At 40.1% G+C, this 21289-nt stretch overlaps 2 protein-coding genes across 2 annotated transcripts in view; both read left to right on the forward strand.

Moving 5' to 3' along the window:
* The window catches only part of WWTR1 (WW domain containing transcription regulator 1), a 181416-nt gene extending 163930 nt beyond the window's left edge, over nucleotides 1-17486 (forward strand). Inside the window, exons 4-6 of the mRNA XM_043997471.1 lie at nucleotides 5643-5776; nucleotides 7124-7236; nucleotides 13778-17486. Coding sequence (XP_043853406.1) covers nucleotides 5643-5776; nucleotides 7124-7236; nucleotides 13778-13962 — 432 coding nt within the window. The 3' untranslated portion in view covers nucleotides 13963-17486. The remainder of the gene's footprint in view (nucleotides 1-5642; nucleotides 5777-7123; nucleotides 7237-13777) is intronic.
* Nucleotides 14288-21289, forward strand: part of LOC122747120 (transmembrane 4 L6 family member 4-like) — a 33400-nt gene continuing 26398 nt past the window's right edge. Inside the window, exon 1 of the mRNA XM_043993331.1 lies at nucleotides 14288-14375. The gene's annotated coding sequence lies outside the window, so the exon portion shown is untranslated. The remainder of the gene's footprint in view (nucleotides 14376-21289) is intronic.

A 21289-nucleotide genomic window follows, 5' to 3' on the forward strand; every position in this document is an offset into this window, starting at 1 on the left:
TTCAGACCCGATCAGGCAGCCAATTTTACTACCACAGAATGTCAGAGCTAGAAAGGACCTTGGAGACCACTTAGCCTAACACCTTCAACTGGTGCACACGATGACTAAGCACTGAGGAATACAGCTCCACTGAGGGAAGGAAGGGGAAGGGGGGTAGCATTTCCTTACAAAAATCCATTAAAAGGCCTTGTTAAATATATTTTGCTTTAGGATTTAGGCCTTGAAAGGGCCTTAGAAATCATTAAATCAACCCCCCATTCTTTTTTCTTTTCTCTTTTTTTTTTTTTTTGCAGGCAATAGGGGGTTAAATGACTTGCCCAGGGTCACACAGCTAGTAAGTGTCAAGTGTCTGAGGCCGGATTTGAACTCAGGTACTCCTGAATCCAGGGCCAGTGCTTTAACCACTGTGCCATCTAGCTGCCCCTACCCCCCATTATTGAGACAAGAAAATTGACATCTAGAAATAAGAAGTCTTTCCCAAGGACCCCTAGCTTCTGAGAGTTGCAAAAGTGATGAGAAGATTTTGCTCAAATTGCCACCACACCTAAAAACGAAGTCATGCCCGGATAAATTGGGTAACCACTGCTGTACCTAAGTTATTTGAAAATGGATTAAAAAAAAAAGAATTTAATTTGATTACCAATTTCCCATGAAAAAGACTGCTAGAATTGTTGCAACAGTTTCAGAAGTGTATCCTGGGCATCATTAATGTTGGTATGCCATGCCTTTTTTTTTTTTTTTTGGTGGGCCAATGAGGTTTAAGTGACTTGCCCAGGGTCACACAGCTAGTAAGTGTCAAGTGTCTGAGACCAGATTTGAACTCAGGTCCTCCTGAATCCAGGGCCAGTGCTTTATCCACTGAGTCATCCAGCTTCCCCCATGCTTTTTTAATCTGTGTGAGCTTTGTCCATGTCTTCCTATAAGTCGGTTGGACAAGACTGAGGAAATGTGCTGCCAGCCTTCTTGCAGTTCTTTTAATATCCTATGAAAATTCATGCCCCATTCCAGTGGTCTGTTACCATGTAACAAGAGTGAGAGATGACTGTTGAACAACCCTAATCTGATTCCTCATTTCCTTGATGACAAATTGTATGCCTTGTAAGCCCATTTCCTTGTAAATCTCTCCCTGTCTCATTCATGATTTTACATCACTGGAAAAATATTGGTTAAAAAAAAAATGAATGTTTCTATGATGGAGCAGCTAGGGTTGTTGAAACACCTATTTCTTACTCATTTCTGGACCATTTCTCTCTCTCTCTCTCTCTCTCTCTCTCTCTCTCTCTCTCTCTCTCTCTCTCTCTCACACACACACACACACACACACACACACACACAAACACACACTCAAACAAATTATTTAAAGAAGGAATCATGATGTCTCTGTCACTAAATTTTCAAGCTGTATCTTGAAGAATTGTGAACATTTCATTAAGAAGAATTAAGAACTTTGGTCTATAATTCAAGCTACCAGGTGGTAAGAATGGCTCTCCTAGCCTGCAGCCCATTCTTTTATAGGAGCAATAACCATAACTGACATTTATATGACCCTCTCCTGCTTATCTAATTGGAACTTCACAACAGTGAAGTAGGTACCTCAGTTGTTGTTATTTCCATTTTCTAGGCAAGGAAGCTGAAGCCTAGACAAATTAAGGACTGGCTCATGGTCACACAGCTGTTAAGTGATGTGAACCCAGGTCATCCATGTCTCCACTCCTAAGAGGCTGGTTGGATTTTTGGAAGCTGCCAAAAGCTATTTGTTGTTGATATGGTGAATACAGCGAGTGATCAACCCACATGTGTTCAAAACAGGCTCTGCCTCCATTTTCAGTGATGTCTATGGGTCATAAATGGTCCCTGAAGATACTTGCAAACATTGAATTCCAAAACTCTTTTAAGTATTGACAGAATCATTGTCAGTCAACAAACTTATTATGTGTTGGACGCTGTGCTACGGGCTGGGAATGTGAAGAAAGGCAGAAGGGAGGATCTTAATTCTAGGAGACAACATGTAAATAACTAGGGATATACAATGTCTATCCAGAGTAGATGGAAGGTCATTTCAGAAGGCAGCTAGATGGCTCAGTAGATAGACACTGGGCTTGGAATCAGGAAGATTCATGTTCATGAGTTCAAATCTAGCCTCAGATGCTTAGTCGCTGTGTGACCCTGGGCAAGTCACTTAACCTTGTTTGCCTCAGTTTCTCATCTATAAAAATGAACAGGGGCCAGGGGGGTCAGCCAGGTGGCACAGTGGATAAAGCACCAGCCCTGGATTCAGGAGGACCCAAGTTCAAATCCAGCCTCAGACACTTGATACTTACTAGCTGTGTGGCCCTGGTTTGTTGCAGACAAGTGGGACATTTGGAGAAACCACCAAAGAGGGAAGAGGGAAGAGGAATACTGCTACAAATGCTTTCTCTCTTAGTTAATTCAGGTCAGAATTTGGGGCTGAGGTTAAAAAATGACTTCCAGAAAATTGTCTAGTGTTGCAATTCTGAAAAAGTGTTTATGGTGGTGAATGATCCCTTGCCTGCTCTGATAGACCAGCTAAGCCAGCCATTGTCATAGTGCCTGGCACATAGTAGGTGCTTAATTTGTGTTCACCGATTGATAAATCAGCCCGATTGTTTCTTGAGAATGGTTGTTACTGGGGAAACTTTCCTCACTCATTTAAATCCCCATCTTTAACAGTCCTAGGAAAGCCAGCATTCTGTATTAATAAAGGGAGCCCTCTACAGGCCAAATGCAGTATCATCTTCAAGAAGATGTTAATATGTGTAAAGTCTATTTGGAAACACAATTCAAGCAGGTACTTCAGCTTGAATGTATCAAAGCAAAAACTTCATCAAAAGGGAACGTGATGATTCAGGGTAAAGAAGGGGAAGCTATGACAGCTGATCCGGGGCACTGGATTCTATGATTCTCACATCAGGGCTAGGCACATGAAAGGGTAAGGGAATGAATGAAAGAAAGAGCATTTAGTAAGCATGTGTGCCAAACATTATGATAAGTGCTACGAGCTAAACTCAAAATGAAAGACATTCTTTGCCCTCAAGGAAAGGTGCACATATAAGGAAGAATAATGGCTGGGGTAGGGGGAATTGGACTGGATTTGGACTGAAGAGTCAAAGGGTGGCTTAATGGGAACCATAGGGTATTGATTGATATGTGCTTACCAAGAATGGTGGTATTGATTGATTATTGTTCCCAAAGCTGCAGATGGAAGGGATGTGTGGAAGGGGAGGAATTTGGGGGCTGGTGAAAGAGTCATCAAGATGGCAGAAGGGCAGCATATTAGTGGGTTTGGGTTTGGAAAGTTCTGGAGATCTTTCATCAGTCAATGGCAGGAGCTATAGCACTGAACTGGAGGGAGGAGGCATGGCATGAAGATGGTTGGACAGCAGCACATCCCATCTTTCCTCCTCTGCATGTTATACAAAGCCATAGACCTAGACTTTCAGCCCAATTTCCTACAAATGATACCAACCTAATGGCATACCATGAAAGTTACTTTGGTCTATTATACCATAAATACCACGTGAGGTTAGTGACCATGCTTCTGTTCCTTGTTGTTTCTTTGTTTGTTTGTTTGTCTGTTTTTGTTTTTAGGGCAATGAGGGTTAAGTGACTTGCCCAAGGTCACACAGCTAGTAAGTGTCAAGTTTCTGAGGCTGGTTTTGAACTCAGGTCCTCCTGAATCCAAGGCCAGTGCTTTATCCACTGCGCCACCTAGCCACCCCCTTGTTGTTTCTTCCCCCTACCTAACATGGCACCCCACATGGATGGGACATTCTGGGACCTCTGATATCTGTAGTATATGCAACTCCCAGTGAAGAAGCTTCCTTTACCAAAGAATCTCTACACCTGTACTCGGTGAACAGAAAAGTTTAAATGACTTGCCCAGGGTCCCATAGACATTATGCATCTAAGATGGGACTTGTATCCAGGTCTTCTTGATCCTAAAGCCAGCTCTCCATCCACTCTGCCACACATAAGAGAATCATCTAATAGCAGACTATTTACTTGTAATTTATTTCCTTCTTTATATAGACATAAATCACAGACCAGAATTTAGATTCTTTGAGTCTTACACTTATTTGGATTCTGAATAAATGGGGATTTCCTCCTAGTACTTTTATGCCCAGTTTCCATTTATCCCTATGCCATCAGCTTTTCTTAGGAAAAATCAGTGTCAGAAAGGGTAAATTAGTTAGGACCCTCTTACCATCAGGAATGGTACAACGAACACTGTCAGAGAAGTCATGTATAGCAGGTGGTTTCAGTGAACCTTAGCTATGCAGAAACCACTCTTGAATAAGGACATTGTCACTTTGGTGACATTGGTGGTATAACCATATTTGACCACCATACTGAGATAGTCTTAAAATAGTCTGACTTTGAGCTGAAATAATAATGATTTCAGGATGTAAGACAGTATCAATTGAGGAAAATCAGTAGACAAGAGAGATAAAAAATAGGCTGTCCTAAGCTGGGGTTTGGTAATAAAAATAAACCAATAATATCCCCCTCTTCACTAGAAAAGTTCATGCTTATAGTGTTCTTTTTTTTTTTTTTTTGCCCAATTTTTTAAAAAAATAGTATTCTTTTGACTTTGGGACACTAGGTGGCACAGGGTAGAGTGTTGGACCTAGTCAAGTAGACAAGTTCAAATCTGGCTTCAGGCATTTATTAGCTTTGTGACCCTGGACAAGTCATTTAAATTCTGTCTTCCTCAGTTTCCTCATCTGTAAAATGGGGATAATAATAACACCTGCCTCCTAGGGTTGTCATGTGGATAAAATGAGATAGCTAATACAGCTCTTTGTAAATTGTAAACTTCACGTCACTTGACATTGACTGGAATACAGACCCCTTCTTTGGTTTCTTTAACTCTTTCTCTGGGAGAGAACTGTGTAGTTCAATTGTGTTAGTTTTATGGTTACTATTCATGGCCTCCAATGGCTTCCAAAAGTGTGACAGGAAGCAAGATTCCCAGCTGTGGGTCATTATCATGCCCATTGGATCCATTCAATCTAAAAATCAGTCATTTATTTTTTGGGGGTGGTGACATAATGATAACATTCTGATGTCATAAAATATAGACATGGCGGTTAGGGTTACTCTGTCATGAATTAAAAGTTTTACTCGCCTGTAAATAACATGGATAAAAAGGAGATCAATAGCTTTCAATCTGATCCAATCTAATCCCATTCAGTTTAATGAACATTTATTATATACCTACTATTTGCTGGAGATAGAGATGAAAGGAAAAAAAAAACAATCACCTTTTACGACCTTTACTGCTTGGAATGGGACTTTTAATTTGGATTTGGTCTGGAAGCCATCTCTAGAAATGGCCTTAGTAATTAGGAGTTGCAGTTGGAAACATGGGGGCGAAAGTCCACCCAAAAGCTGCCTCTGTCATGATGGATGAGTGACTTCTGCCTGGGTTTGCATCTAGAGCAAACTCTTTATGAGAGGGTTTTTGAGGAGTAACTTTAATGACTGTGAATCCTGAAGCAAGAAAGAGAAACAGCTTTGTCCCTGCTTGGTTGGAACCCCTTTTTGTTTATGTAGTATATTGTGCTGTTTTGTCATGGAATGGCTAACTCATTTCCTCCCTGACTTTCACCTTTGTGCAGGAAGCTGCTCTATGTCGACAACTTCCCATGGAATCAGAGACAATGGCCTCCGTTCAGGCTGCTGGGAACACACCTGCCATGGCCCAGGAAATCAGACCAATAACAAATAATAGTTCAGATCCTTTTCTCAACGGGTAAAGTCTCTTTTCTGCTTGAGCCTATTGGGTTGGGGAAGAGGGAAGTTCACTTCCATTTCAATTTCACATTTATATTGGTTACAGGATGTGAACAAATGGCCAGACCTTCAATCATAAACTCAAGACCATGAGCATGGAAAAGTTCTTACATTTCTAGTGGGGGAAATGTTTCCATGTGTTTGTTGTATTTTCTTATGAACATGCTATATTCTTTCTTCCCTGCCTCCCGCCCCTATTCCCACCAAATATAAGCTGAGACTAGGAACTTTGTATTTGGTCTTTGTATTTCTTGCTCCTCTTATGTGGCAAGTGCTTAATACACTTGTTGAGCTGAATGGTAAAATACAATCATAATCTTGCCAACAAATAGTGCCTGTAACCAAGAAGCCAACAGCATGTTATAATGCATGCAAACTAAAAGACTGGGGCAGCTAGGTGGCACAGTGGATAGAGCAATGGCCCTGGAATCAGGAGTACCTGAGTTCAAATCTGACCTCAGACATTTAACACTCACTAGCTGTGTCACTTAACCCCAATTGCCTCACTAATAAAAAACAAAAACAAAAACAAACACAAAACTAAAAGACCATTGAGAAAGGATGAAAGAGAAGGGCAGAACTGACCGGAAAGTTGGTCATTATTGACTATTCGACCCTGAAAATCTCTTACAGCTTTTGAGATTCTGTGATTCTGCATCCTTTTTAATTATATGCATAGGACACATTTGATCTATTTCTGATTTAATTCTTGTTTGCCCCATTGTCTTTTTTTTACCAGAACATTAATAACTTTATGGAGAAATTGCGTGTTATTTTTTTTTTTTACATATAAGGTATTTTATTTTTTCCGTTACATGTAAAGATAGTTCTCAACTTTTGTTTATACAAGCTTTACAATTTCAGATTTTTCTCCCTCCCTCCCCTCCCTCCCCCCCTCCCCTAGACAGCAGGTTATCTGATATAGGTTATATCTATATATCTATATACATATACATATAGATATACACACACACACACACACACACATATATATATATATAGTGTTATTTTTTTAAAATGATTTGAAATAATAAAAGCTGAAAATGAAAGAACATTATTTATTTATTTATTCATTTATTTTTAAGTGAGGCAGTTGGGGTTAAGTGACTTGCCCAGGGTCACACAGCTAGTAAGTGTTAAGTGTCTGAGGCTGGATTTGAACTCAGGTACTCCTGACTCCACGGCCAGTGCTCTATCCACTGCGCCACCTAGCTGCCCTGAACATTTTTTAAAAGCTCAAGTTATAACTACAGTTTTTCTTTTTGCCCTCTTGTATTTGCTATTGAAATTCTGCTTTCATTTGTAGTGGGCCGTACCATTCCAGGGAGCAGAGCACGGACAGTGGCCTAGGCTTAGGATGCTACAGCATCCCAACGACTCCTGAAGACTTCCTCGGCAATGTGGATGAGATGGACACAGGTAGGAATGAGAGGAGGGGCATTTAAAGTATTTTATAAAGTTGGACAGTTTGTTGTCGGTCTTGGTTATTTCTGTGTTATGCTTTTTCATATGTTTGTAACACATCATGCTTCCAAGATAGGGATGGGTTATGAAACATGCCACACCAGTGTCTTTGAATATAAGCAAAAGAGGATTAAAAAAGCAACAATAATAATATAAATGAACACAAATTATGTGTTTGTATCTATTATAGTCATGCTTTGGACTTCTATACTTCAAACACTTTAGATTTCGGCATTGCTCATATTTCCTCCACCAACATATTGTGTCTCCTTTATTAAGCTTAGTCGATAAGTCTCCAAGAATTTCTTTGGCACTCTCTGGGTCAACATGATTGTGTATCTCCTAGAACTTAAACTGGTCTGGTCCATAGATAATAAATACATAGATAACACTAGGCCCGTCCTGAAATCCTCTCTAGGCCAGCAAGACCCATCAGAGTGTGGGCACTATTGGAAGCTACCTGGAGAAGCTGCTACTGTATTCACATCACAATGTCTCATCATAGTAGGGCTTTAGTGGTTCTTTGAGTGGACAGCCAACCTCTTTCCCTACATGCCTATGCACACTTTGTGAAGCTAAAACTGCTTTATTGAATGGGGAGTTAAGTTTTGTATGTAGGGAAGGAGAATGCACGCTGCTAAACTATGCCAAGGCTGTTCCATCACGGAGCCTGTTGCTACAATAATATTTATCCCCTGCCCAGACTGAAATTATGTTGTAAAACCCGGCTTGCCCCAAATCACCAGGACCTCACACTTGTTTCTACCCAAAGAAAGCACTTGCTAAATGTGCTTCATGAATTACCCTGTGACCATAGGTAACATGGAGAATTTTGAAAGAGACAATAGTTAACTACTATTGACTATTGACTATGAGTTCAAGGCAATAAAGAACACACTTGCGGGGGGGGCAGCTAGGTGGTGCAGTGGATAGAGCACCAACCTTGGATTCAGGAGGACCTGAGTTCAAATCCAGCTGTGTGACCTTGGGCAAGTCACTTAACCCTCATTGCCCAGCACCAAAAAAAAAAAAAGAACACACTTGGGCATCTCAAGAATAAGCCATGTAGAGCATAGAGTTCCAGGCCTTAGTGGAAGTGTTAGGAATTAGCAGTTGTTGCCTGAGCCTGCTAAACATCTCAGTGGGCAAAAAAGAAGGGAAGACAAGCTCGCTCAGTTTCTTTGGGCTGGCTTTCTGGAAGCCAAGGGACATTTTACTGGGATCTGGTTTTAAGGAAGTCTGTTATGCAGTTGGAAATGACTATAAATGTTTCGAGATGAAAGTGACTGACCTGGTTATAACTTCACTCAGTGCCTCAGATTTCAGTTCACCAGGATAAAACTTTCTATGGAATTTAGGTTGGATAAAGTACCAGGGCTTAAAGACTGATGTTACATTTATTTGGAGAGCAGGTGGGTGGAGATGATTTGATTCAATTCATTAAGCAATTTTTTTTTTTTTGGTAAAGCAATTGGGGTTAAGTGACTTGCCCAGGGCCACACAGCTAGTAAGTGTTAAGTGTCTGATGCCAGACTTGAACTCAGGTCCTCCCAAATCCAGGGCCGGTGCTCTATCCACTGTGCCACCTAGCTGCCCCTCATTAAGCAATTATTAAGCACTTGCTATATACTAGGCACTATGCAAGGCACTAGAGATACAAAAATGAAAATGAGACTGTCCCTCCGGACATTTTACTGCTTCATCTCCTAATAAGAAAGAAATGCCAGCCTAATGAGAAATTCCTTAAATGAAAGTCTGATCTGCTTTGAGCAGTACACAGTGTAGACAGTTCTTATCCCTAAAAAGTCTCTCCTAGTTAGATTATATGTCATCTCCTAAAAAAATGACTTTTTGAGGGGAGCGGCTAGGTGGTGCCTGGGATAGAGTACTGAGCCTGAAGTCAGGAAGACTCATCATCTTGAGTTTAAATCTGGCCTCAAGACATTTGACCATGGGCAAGTCATTTAACCCAGTTTGCCTCAGTTTCCTTCTCTGTAAAATGAGCTGGAGAAGCAAATGGAAAACCACTCCAGTATTTGCCCAGAAAACCTCATGGATAACATTGGTGTGGTATAGTCCACAGGGTCACAAAGATTGAAATGCTATTGACTAAATAATAAATAGTAGCTGGAGTATTACAAAGTCCCATGTTGGAGATGGTTTCAGCTGAGTTTTGAGGGAGGCTAGAACTTTTAGAAGGTAGAGATGAAGAAAGAAAGAGTGTGTTCCAGTGATGGAAGGTGACTTTCACAAAGGCACAGAAATGATGGAGGGAATATCTTGTATGAGGAATGGCAGGGAGGTCAACATGGCTGGAGCGTGTGAATTGGAGGAACGGTTAGTTAAAGCCAGGTTAAGAAGGACTGTGCTTGCCCGACAGAAGAGTTTGTACTTGATTCTGGAGAAACCCCTGGAATCAATTAAGTAGGGAGGGGGCACAGCCAACCCCATGTTTTAGCAAAGTCATGTTTGCCGCTCTATGGACAACGGAATGGAAAGGAGAAAGACTTGAGGTAGGGAGACCGAGGAGGAGATCTGTGCAACAGAACAAGTGTGAAATGATGAGTGTCAGAAATATCAATAAAAGAGGAGATGAGACTTCCAAAGATGTCACTCAAGGTTTCTTAATGTTTGCCAAGTGTCTCTGGCCTCCCGCACTATTCTCACCAAAATAGTGTTTTTTCTCTCAGGGCCTTCCTGTCATGGAAGAGAGGTAATATTTCTTTCTGACACTTGACAGTTTTTCTTCCCATGTCCAAAAGTTATTGGAAGTGAACAAAGAAGGTCTGGTTAAAATGAATTCTTAGCACTTGTCAGGATTAGAACTTTTCAAAGAAACCAGGCTTCAGGGCAGCTAGGTGGTGCAGTGGATAGAGCACTGGCCCTGGAGTCAGGAGTACCTGAGTTCAAATCTGGCCTCAGACACTTAACACTTACTAGCTGTGTGACCCTGGGCAAGTCACTTAACCCCAATTGCCTCACTTTAAAAAAAAAAATTCCTTCAAAGAAACCAGGCTTCTAGATAGCCTAATGCATGTTTGTATAAGCTGCTTCTTTTTCCTAAGGATATGTAGTATATTTCATTAGGGTCTGGACCTAGGGTATTTTTTAAGGTAACATTGAATACTCAATCATAAAGGACATTTTAATTCATCAAATAAGCTAACTATAAACATTTTTCCAAACTATGACTAACCATATGACCTTGGGTAAGTCACTTAACCTTGATTAACTCCAAAAAATTATGAATTAAACTTGGCTTTAAATTTTATAAAGTCCTCTTTAATTAAATCCCTATCTTTGCCCTAAAAATCTCATTAGTACCCAATTGATGAAGCCATCTGTTCATTTCTTAATCCAGTAGATAGAGTACTGAGTTTGGAGTCCAGAAGGTCTGGCCTCTTTTTTTTTTTTTTTGGTGGGGCAATAAGGGTTAAGTGACTTGCCCAAGGTCACACAGCTAGTAAGTGTCAAGTTTCTGAGGCCAGATTTGAACTCTGGTCCTCCTGAATCCAGGGCTGGTGCTTTGGTTCTTTATCCATTGTGCCACCTAGCTGCCCCGAGTCCAGAAGTTCTGAGTTCAAACACTGTCTAGGACACTGGCTCTGTATTCCTGGGACAAGTCTTTTACCCATCTGTGCTTTGGTTTCATTATCTATAAAATGATCATTTCTAAGGTCTTTTCTGGTTCTAAATCTATATTCCTATAAACTCTAATTCTGTTAGAAGAATGAAAAGAACTGATATATAGAAGTATGTGTAAAATAATTTTACATGTATATACCTATTTGTACCTAATGGTAATCATCTCTAGGGCAGGGTGGGGAGGGAGCAAAGAAAAAAAGGGAAAAAATATGTGATTCTTTCTCATATATTCAAAAAGAATAGCAAGTTGCACATAATTAGTTTGCAGTTTCATGTGCAATCATCTTTTCCTTATACTATGTAATAGAAATGCTTATTCTATTTGTGGGGCAATGGAAGTTAAATGACTTGCCCAGGGTCACACAGCTAGTAAGTATCAAGTGTCTAAGGCAAGATTTGAACTCAGGTCCTGCTGAATCCAGGGTTGGTGCTTTATCCACTGTACCACCTAGCTGCCCCCTAAAATAATTGTTTAAAATTTTTAAAAAAGAAGAAGCTAGGGGGCAGCTAGGTGGCGCAGTGGATAGAGCACGGCCCTGGAGTCAGGAGTACCTGAGTTCAAATCCGGCCTCAGACACTTGATACTTACTAGCTGTGTGACCCTGGGCAAGTCACTTAACCCCAATTGCCTCATTAAAAAAAAAAAAAAGAAGCTGAAGGGGGCAGTTAGCTGTATGATCCTGGGTGAGTCACTTAGCCCTCATTGCCCGAAAATAAATAAACAAACTAACAAATAGATAGATAAATGAACAAATAAATGAATAAACAAACAACAAACAAATAAAAAAGAAGCTGAAGGGATTGTGAAATACCTCAAGTAAGAGGTAGCATCTGAGCTGCACAAACATTTCACCCTTCTCTTCTTAGCTAAGAAAGCATCTTTCCGACTGAACCCTGCTCCCCTAGCCATATCCTAGAAACACCAGCATGGGGGTTAAGCCCTGAGGCACAGAACTTCATCTGTTTACAATGTAAAATCCTATCATTTTCACCTTCCTTGCCCATACCAAACAGGTTCTCTAGGCCAGGAGTCAAAGGGGAAAGAATTGGGGAGCTGGTGTATACACCCCCACCCCCCAACACATGTCTGTACTGGCTGGGAGTCCCCTGATGGCTAGAAGGAGTCCCCTGATAGGACTTGGACATCACCAAGCAGAGGTGCCATAGGAGGAGGCCAGACAATACTTGCCTCTGGGAGGGAGGGACCAAGGCTTCCTAGAGTCCTGGGTACCAAAGTCACCTTCTTTTTCCAGAATCTTGCAGAAGTGGCAGATGGAAAATGGCCGAGGGGAAATGAATGGGAAAGAAGCTAGGGTGGTGGCGGCAGTAGTTAAAGCCCCCAGAGGTCCTCAGTGATCAAGAATATGAGGGCCCTTGGCCCATTTGGGTGTATTTCCAGTTTCTTATCTGAGAACCATGCCACGTTTTTCACTTTAAAAAAAATGCTTCTTGACTTGACTAGTTATATGGAAGCTTTCTTTCAGTGACCTCCCTCTTATCCATTACTTTTTTTGTTTTGTTTTGTTTTAACAAAGTTATCAACAATCTCTCTCTTTTTTTTTTTTTTTGGTGGGGCAATGAGGGTTAAGTGACTTGCCCAGGGTCACACAGCTAATAAGTGTCAAGTGTCTGAGGCTGGATTTGAACTCAGGTCCTCCTGAATCCAGGGCTGGTGCTCTATCCGCTGTGCCACCTAGCTGCCCCTCATCCATAACTTTTTTAAGGATGATGTGCCAGGAGGTGTTTTTTTCCCCCCGTCTTTCCTCACTACTGAGAGAACAAGATGAATAATCTGAAGTGACTGGACACAGGACCGATCCCCACTGCCATTTATTATGACATGCTCTTGTGTTCTACCTTGATTCATTCATCCATCCATCCATTTAGGGCTGTGTCTCCTGAGATCTATTACACACAAAATTGATAGACACTCTTTGGAGCTCTCGGGCACAGCACAGATGGTCTGATTTTAGTGCAATGCAGTAGGCAGTTAACAAGGAGGATTAGTTTATCAACAATCATTTAATAAGCATTTATTGCGTACAAGGCATTTTGTTAATTCCTGGGAACATGAAGACAAAATCATAGATTGAGTGCTGGAAGAACCTTAGAGGACTGTTTGTCTAATGCCTATTTTTACAGATGAAGAAACTGAGGCCCAGAAATGTTAAATGAATTGCCCGAGTGTCATAGAGATTAATGGTGACAGAGTCAGGGATTTGAACCCGGATCCACAAGGCACCAAAACCAAACTTCTTTCCACCGTAGCACACTTTAGCACCCTTAAGAATTTTAACTTCTTCTCTGGGGAATGATAGTAATAATGTCTGACATTTATGTAGCTCTTTTCATATTCATTTTCCTTTTTTGAGCCTCCCAACAATCACAGGAGTTATTATTATATCCATTTTAAAGTAAGGACATTGAGGCTTGCAGACATTAAGTGACTTGCCCAAGGCTGCACAGTTAGGAAGTATCTGAGGTGGAATTAGAACCCAGATCTTACTGTCTCCAAATCTTGAACTCTGTAATTACTAAGTCATGATAAAAAAGGTGTCAATACAGCTTTTTGTTGTTGTTGTTTTGGTTTTTGTTTGCTTGTTTGTTTTGTTTGTTTTTGGTGAGGCAATTGGGGTTAAATGACTTGCCCAGGTTCACACAGCTAGTGAGTGTCAAATGTCTGAGGCCGGATTTGAACTCAGATCCTCCTGAATCCAGGGTCGGTGTTCCTTCCACTGTGCCACCTAGCTGCCCCCAATAAAGCTTTAGTGAAAATCGGACTTATGTTTTTATTTAACATTGTTCTTTGTGGGTCTTTGCTTCTGTTGACAAATTGCTTTCTCTCTCACAGGGGAGAATGTAGGACAGACACCGATGACTCTAAATGCCCAGCAGACCCGTTTCCCCGACTTCCTTGACTGTCTTCCTGGAACAAACGTTGATCTTGGGACTTTGGAGTCAGATGACCTGATCCCAATCTTCAATGATGTGGAGTCTGTCCTTAACAAAAGCGAGCCCTTCCTGACCTGGCTGTAATCTTCGCTCTTGGCCACCTCCCATATCCTCCGTTTCCTTCTCTGCTTTGGAAAAGAGGTGGAGCCCAAAAAGTTCTCAAGATTTCCAGTGACTCTTTTACATCCATGTGGTCAATTGAAATTATTGTCTGGAATTGATTGACAAGAACTTAAGCCTAAATAATAGAAATACAGATTTTCTCCCTACTTTTTAAATGCATCTGTTTGCTACAGCATACTGGCTAAGGCATGCCTGTAGCCCAGATTTCAGGGAGAGAGGACACAGGGTTGTTTCACCTCTTCTCTTTTTTCATTGACCTGTGAAGAAGCTTGTGGGTGTTAGTTTAAAACAAAAGCTGACAAATAAGGGGAAAAAAAAGTTTGATGTGACAGCTTCAGCCAGGATCCCTGCACCAGATTAGTCCCCAAGTGCAGGTCAGTAGCTATATTTATGACAATAATACCAAATGCTTTACAAAAGTAAAGAAATAAAACTATTTAACTTAAGCTTTCAAGAAATCATTGTATTGTTAGTCAAATAGTACTGTATGGAATGCAGAGTAGCTTCAAATCCGTGCTGGCTATGATAATAATAATTATTATCATTCTATATTTGCAGAGGCACGGACAGTACTGTTATAGTTTACCCTCCAGTATATTACTATATAGCTTCCAGACAATGAACAATTCCAATTTCAAAAGTAGCAGATTGTCTAGTAATCATTTTATTCTAAAGATGCCATAAAAGAGCCCACATCGGTACTAACCACCACCGCCACTAGAAAAACAAACCAGTGGAATGAAACATGCAATTATAATGAAATGCAACTCAGATTTTGATGTTTATTTTTATTAAGCACTCACTGTAATTTTGTAACTGATTAGAATTAGCAACAGATTTTTTTTTTTTAATACATCTGTGGCAACTGCTTCTTTGATTCTGGGAGATTAATCCTAAAATATATCAGGGTAGAAAAGTGTGGCACAATTTACAACTTGACAATAGATTAACCAGTTGCCTTTTTTTTTTTTTTTGTAAGTCGGTCTTGTCACCAAGACAATAATGGATTGAAACAGACAGTATCGATGAAACTGTAATCGGGAAATGACCGATCACTGAATGACCTGTAAACAAATGCCTGATTTATGGGGAGGGTTCATGGTGGAGGCAAATGTTTTTGAAATCAGCCAAACTATTCCCTGTCTGCAAATTCTATTATCCAAAACTTTTTTGCTTGCTACCATTGGTATAAAAGGCATATTATCACATATACTCAATACCTCTCATATAATCAAGAAGAGTTTCTTTTTGAGATGTTTAGGACTGAGAGTGCATAAAGTATAGCCAGCATTCAGCGCCCTGAATATGCCAATGACGTCCTCAAGTGTTTTAGTGGGTTTTTTTTGAACTGTCATTATTTATAATCTATGAATTTAATCTTTTTAAAAAATTTAACAAAATGCAATACTTTTTAAAGGCATTATTATTAATTCCAGTCTCTGAGCTAGACTCTTCCAAGGTCCTAGCAAAGAAAGGAGGCTGATCACTCATTTAAGTGTTTTTATTTGTTGAGGGTCTGTTAATTCAGATTCTTTCTTAAATATTAGAAGGTGCAAGAAGAAGTACAGACTATCTTTTATCTTGCTGGGAAGAAAGCAGGTGAAAAGGTCAGAGTTCACGTCGCAATATTATGGAAACATATGGAAAGGTTGAAAGTCAAGAAATGGACAGGGATAGAAATGTAATCATGCCCCAGAGTTGAGGAACTTTACATGGTAGGTGCCCAAATAGAAGGTGTTGACAGAGTTTTATGAAAACAGTTTTCTATGATAACTTTTATACCAAAAGATTTTTCCATTATATTTAAAAAAAACAAACGACTTTGGTGCACTTTACATTGGAGAGAAAGACAAAAGAGGGAATAAGAAAGATGAAGCTTAAACTACTGTTACTTCCAAAACAAAGAAACTTTTTTTTTCTAAATAAATACTAGAATGGGGGGGGGGGGTTGCTCCCTTCCCCCCCTCCATGTTTGTCTGATGATCTCCCTTTCCCCCTTTCTGTTCTCTCCCTTCCTGGTCCCAATACCCCCTTCCTTTCCTTCATTATTTTCATCCCTGTCCTGCTTTCTTCCTTCCTACACCCAAGGAGGGGGAGAGGGGCGCGAAGAGAGCAGCAGTATGGGAATGTTTTTCTCCTCCACTAAATTGAAGGGAGCACTGATTTCTCCTCCTATTTTGCTAGAAATAATTGCAGAAAGAGGGAAACAATCTTTAGAACAAAACAAGGGACCTAACAAGGCTAAGCAGTGTTACTGTATTTTTTTAAGATTTTTTTTTTCCTTTTTAAGACTTGTTTTCAGGTTATCAAATTAAATCTGAAATAGCGATCCCTCATTGCCTTTTTTAAAAATACATGATTGGGGATTTACAGAGCCTATTTTCAGAAATGAATATTGTAGTATGCTATACTTGGAATTATTAAATATTAGGTGAATTTTTCTGTTCTTTTTTTTTTAGAGAAACTAGTTGAGCATTTATTATTAAAGAAATTACATTTTTCTCCAGATTAAAGCAAAGCATTGATCAATACTGTGTTATCACTTGAATAAAGCCAAGTAGAGTGTTCTTTTAACACGTAAAACATTGTTTCAAAAAGAAAGAAGGAAGGAAGGAAAACTAAAGTTAGAAAACTTGAAGCATTAACATTAATAGTTTCAGATGACTATTATCTTAGACCTCCCACCAAATTAAGCAGAAGGTGCTATCTTATAAGTTTTTGTTAGATTTTAAAGCAACTGCCAGGCTGTCAGTTCCTTTTAGTTTGAAATGACAATGATGAGCTAAAAGAAAATTTTCACATTGCAACCAATTAATTTTGGCATGGGAAAGAGACCATTGAAAATGTATTCCTTCCCATGGTTTTCTGACTTGAAAGACATTTGAATTGAATTCTTAGACAAAGCCTTCATGTTTGTAATTCTATTGTGCAGTGATTTTTAGATGGTGTCTCGCTGCATTATTTAAGGATATGAAATGCTATTTTTTTCTTTTTACCAATTTTCACGGTGTACAGGAAGTATACAGAGTGAATATGCCAAAGTGCCTGGGCACACAGTTGACCTTTGTTGGGTAGGACAGTTTTACATCAGTGTTGGTGACATGGAAAAGGAGGGAAGTTGTCTATTGTAGCTTTTATTCTGGTAACACTTAAGACTGTAGTTCTCAGAAAAAGCATGACTCGATGACACAATGCTGTTTGTAAGACATCGTACATCAATTTTAAATGAGAAAAATGGGTGATCGACAAAGACTGTTTCCTAATACACTACATCCATTTATGTTCTAGTGCCTTAATTGTTTAATTTACTTCTACATTTTTGTTATGACATACGTGTGAGTGTTTATTTTTAATTTAGATGGCTATGCATACAAAATGTATGCAGTCAAACCAATCAGATCAAACTGTTGTACCCAGAGTTTGGTACTGGTTTTTTTTTTTTTTCTCTGATCCTGTACAAGAACAATAAATATAATTAAATTTCAGTTGGTGGCCTTTCCTTTTTTCAGTCTTCTACATTGTTCTTTTCACTGGAAAAGGTTTTTGGGAAGAGAGGATTATATAACACCTTTTGGCAGAAAAGAAAAGAAAGGAAATTCTGTAGACAAACATTCTCTTCCAATTTCAAGCCTGGAGTTCAGGAACATAGATATTTGTCTTTAGAATTCTGGTTTTCATTTTATTTCAGATTTTTGAGAAGAATGGATGTTTCCATAGCACTGTCCCTCATGTTACTGCACATTATACAACTTACGGGGTTTCCTTGTTATACCAAACTCAGCAGAGGACTAACCCCTCAAAACCATCTGTGGGCCTATTTTCCTTTTAGTACCAGGATGAATATTTTGGTCCTATTCTTTCATTACCAAGTCAGGATGAATAATACTTCAGATATTCATATTTAGTGCTGTCCTACCACAGCAAATTTCCTTTTTTGTTGTTGTTGTTTGTTTGTTTTTTTATTTTGCTGGCACATAGCCATCATCTTTATGGCTGCAGGATGACTAAATTTTAAAGTTGGATTTCAATTCAATAAGTATTTAAATCCTGCTATGTGTTAAGCCCTGTGTTAGGTACTAGAGATATAAAGACAAACAGGAAACAGTGACTTCTGGGAACTTACTTTGTACTAGGGGAAAGCAACATATAAATAAAAAATATTTACAAGTTAAAATGCAAAGTAATTTTAGGGGTCGGGGGGATCCTGAAGGAATGACATTTAGGGACCTCAGTGTCTATTTAACAAACCCTAACTGGAAAAGACCTCTACAGATGGGCATCTTGCCTTTGTCCAAATGCCTATAATGAGGGTAAATCCACTAACTTCTGAGGCATCCCCTTCTATTTGGGGAGTGTGTTAGGGCACATACATGCAAGCATTCCCAATATATGAAATATTGAACAAAAGACCCTGAGTGAATGTTGGCTCATGTACTGCATCTATAACATATCTTAGAGTCTCCGGAGAGTTTAAAAAAAAAAAATTCAAGCCAGACACAAATTTAAGAGCACCTTTGTTTTTCATTTGAGCTAATGATTTGATGTGGGAACCATAAACCCCTGAGTTCTGGGACACTTCCACAATCATGTTTTGTAGAGACTAGTCAAGGACATGGGAGCATGCCCTGCTATCTCTGTGTGCTCCCAGACCCGCAGAATTCATGGAGTCAGGCATGAGCTGAATTAGACTCTTACTACTTCCTTATCACCTGTCCGTGCCATGTCAACTAGTTCCAGGGCTCCACACTATCAGCAAAAGTAACATTTTGCTCTCCTCCCTACTAAAATCCCAGAAGTAAAGAATTTTGTGAAGTATTATTGACACATATCTTAGATAGACCCTTTTCTTTCCTTGCAGGGACACTGATTTATCACAAAATCACTCATTTAGAGATGTATTTTCCATTAAAAGTAGCTAACAATTTGGACTAAAAAATGTGATTATATCCTCTTTCCAAATTCTGTCTCCAGACCAATTAAGGGATGACTTCTATATTCCTCCCAGGTCCTCTGGCATTTTAGGAGCACATCCAGGGAATTTGATGAATCATCATTTCCCACCCAGTTCTCTCTCTCTCTCAGGGGGCAATGAGGCTTAAGTGACTTGCCCAGGGTCACACAGCTAGTAAGTGTCAAGTGTTTGAGGTCAGATTTGAACTCAGGTCCTCCTGAATCCAGGGCCAGTGCTTTATCCACTGTGCCACCTAGCTGCGCCGCCCCCACCTCCAGTTCTCTTTCATGATCTCCAGAAACTCATCGATGTTCAAGATGAAATGAAATTCATACCTCCTCAGTACCCCTTATTCCTGGAGCTCTTTCCTCCCTCTGGTTGGAGAGGGGTGGGGGTGGGGGGGTGGATATCTGGGAACTCCATAATTCCTCATCCTGCAAGATGAAATCAATTCTGTGACTCATGCTTCTTCAGGTAATTTCCCTCCCCATGGCAGGACTTCATCATGCCCCTACACTGGTATCACCCTCTCTCCTCCTCCTCCTCCCTCCCCCCCCCCCCGGCCCATTCTGCATTAGACTGTGAGCCCCTTGGGGTCAGGGACTGTCTTATGCCTGTCTTTGTATCTCTAGCACTTAACACAATGCCTACCACAAATAGGTGATTAATAAACATTTATTGACTCACTCTGATTCTGACAATGAAGGGAGTGCTTTAATTATTAGGAATTCTCTCCTCTTCTTCTCTCCCCCTCCCCCCCCCTCCCCGACCCATTACATCAGTTAAATTTGGGTGGCGCAGTGGATAAAGCACCAGCCCTGGAATCAGGAGGACCTGAGTTCAAACCCGGCCTCAGACACTTGACACTTACTAGTTGTGTGACCCTGGGCAAGTCACTTAACCCTCATTGCCCTGCTAAACAAACAAACAAATGCAGGGGTTTGCTTTGTAATTCTAGGGCAGCTAGGTGGCACAGTGGATAGAGCACCGGCCCTGGAGTCAGGAGTACCTGGGTTCAAATCCGACCTCAGACACTTAACACTTATTAGCTGTGTGGCCCTGGGCAAGTCACTTAACTCCAATTGCCTCACTAAAAAAAAAAAAAAAAAAAAAATTGCCTCTTGGCAGTTTTGATGCATTGATGCCTTCTGGAGGCAAAAAACCACCTAGGGGACAGCCTAACTACCTGAAGGCAGAAAGCTACCTCCCCTTTGGAATCACCTGCCTCCTGCTGCCCTCCCTGCCCCCCACTTCAGGCTTCCCTTCTCCAACAACTCCAATTTCTTCATACAACCATCTGGGTTACCCTCATTTGAACACTTGCTAGCTTCTCAACACCATCCCTGAAACATGGCAACCAGAACTGAGCACAAAAATGAACTGGCATCTGTTTCCTGGAGACAATCCCACTTCATCAGATTAGGTTTCTTAGTTGCCTTCTCACACTGTTGGTTCATATGTAGCTTGCTGGCCACTAACCCCCCCTGCCTATCACCATGGAACCTGGCTGTCTCTCCCAGGAAGCTTAAGCTAAGAGATGCAAAGGACTATTATTTATGGATGGGAGCAAAAAAAAATTGATCAACATCCCTTACTTAATATGAAATGTCACACAAGCCTTTTGAAAAACAATATTTCATTTTAATTTTTTCATATTAGTTTAACCAAAATAATATATAACTTGGATGGCTCTACATTGTTCTAGCTTTTCAAGCATGCATTCAGGTATGCATCTTGACATTTACTGAGAGCAAGATTAAGCAGGTTTCAAACTATAGATCATACAATCCCATTATGGCTATATCTTGAATTTTTTATCTAGTTAATGTTTTTAAAATCTGTGTTAGCTTTTTTTTTTTAACAGGGCAATGACAGTTAAGTGACTTGCTTAGGGTCACACAGCTAGTAAGTGTCAAGTGTCTGAGGCTGGATTTGAACTCAGGTCCTCCTGAATCCAGGGCTAGTGCTTTATCTACTGCGCCACCTAGCTGCCCAAAATCTGTGTTAGCTTTAACATCCTACTCTTTTGTGATTGGTTTTCTCGTTTAAAAGAAAATCTAAGATTCTGAAAACCCTGGTGATTCTATTTGGGGTACAAAGATATCTTTAAGCCTTTGTCAAATTGACTTGATGTGGTATAGTGAATACTAGAGTAGACTCAGAGTCGGGAATTCAAATTGTTCTCACAATTCTTTGCCATGTGACTCTGGGTAAATCAACTCATATCTATGTGCCTTTAAGCAACCCAATTCAAAGAATGTTTAAATATAAAAAAGTAAGAAGATTGGGGTTTTTTTGTTTTTTGTTTTTATTTTTTTGTGGAGCAATGAGGGTTAA

The sequence above is a fragment of the Dromiciops gliroides genome, chromosome 3, assembly GCF_019393635.1.
Source record: "Dromiciops gliroides isolate mDroGli1 chromosome 3, mDroGli1.pri, whole genome shotgun sequence".
Taxonomy (NCBI): Eukaryota; Metazoa; Chordata; class Mammalia; order Microbiotheria; family Microbiotheriidae; genus Dromiciops; species Dromiciops gliroides.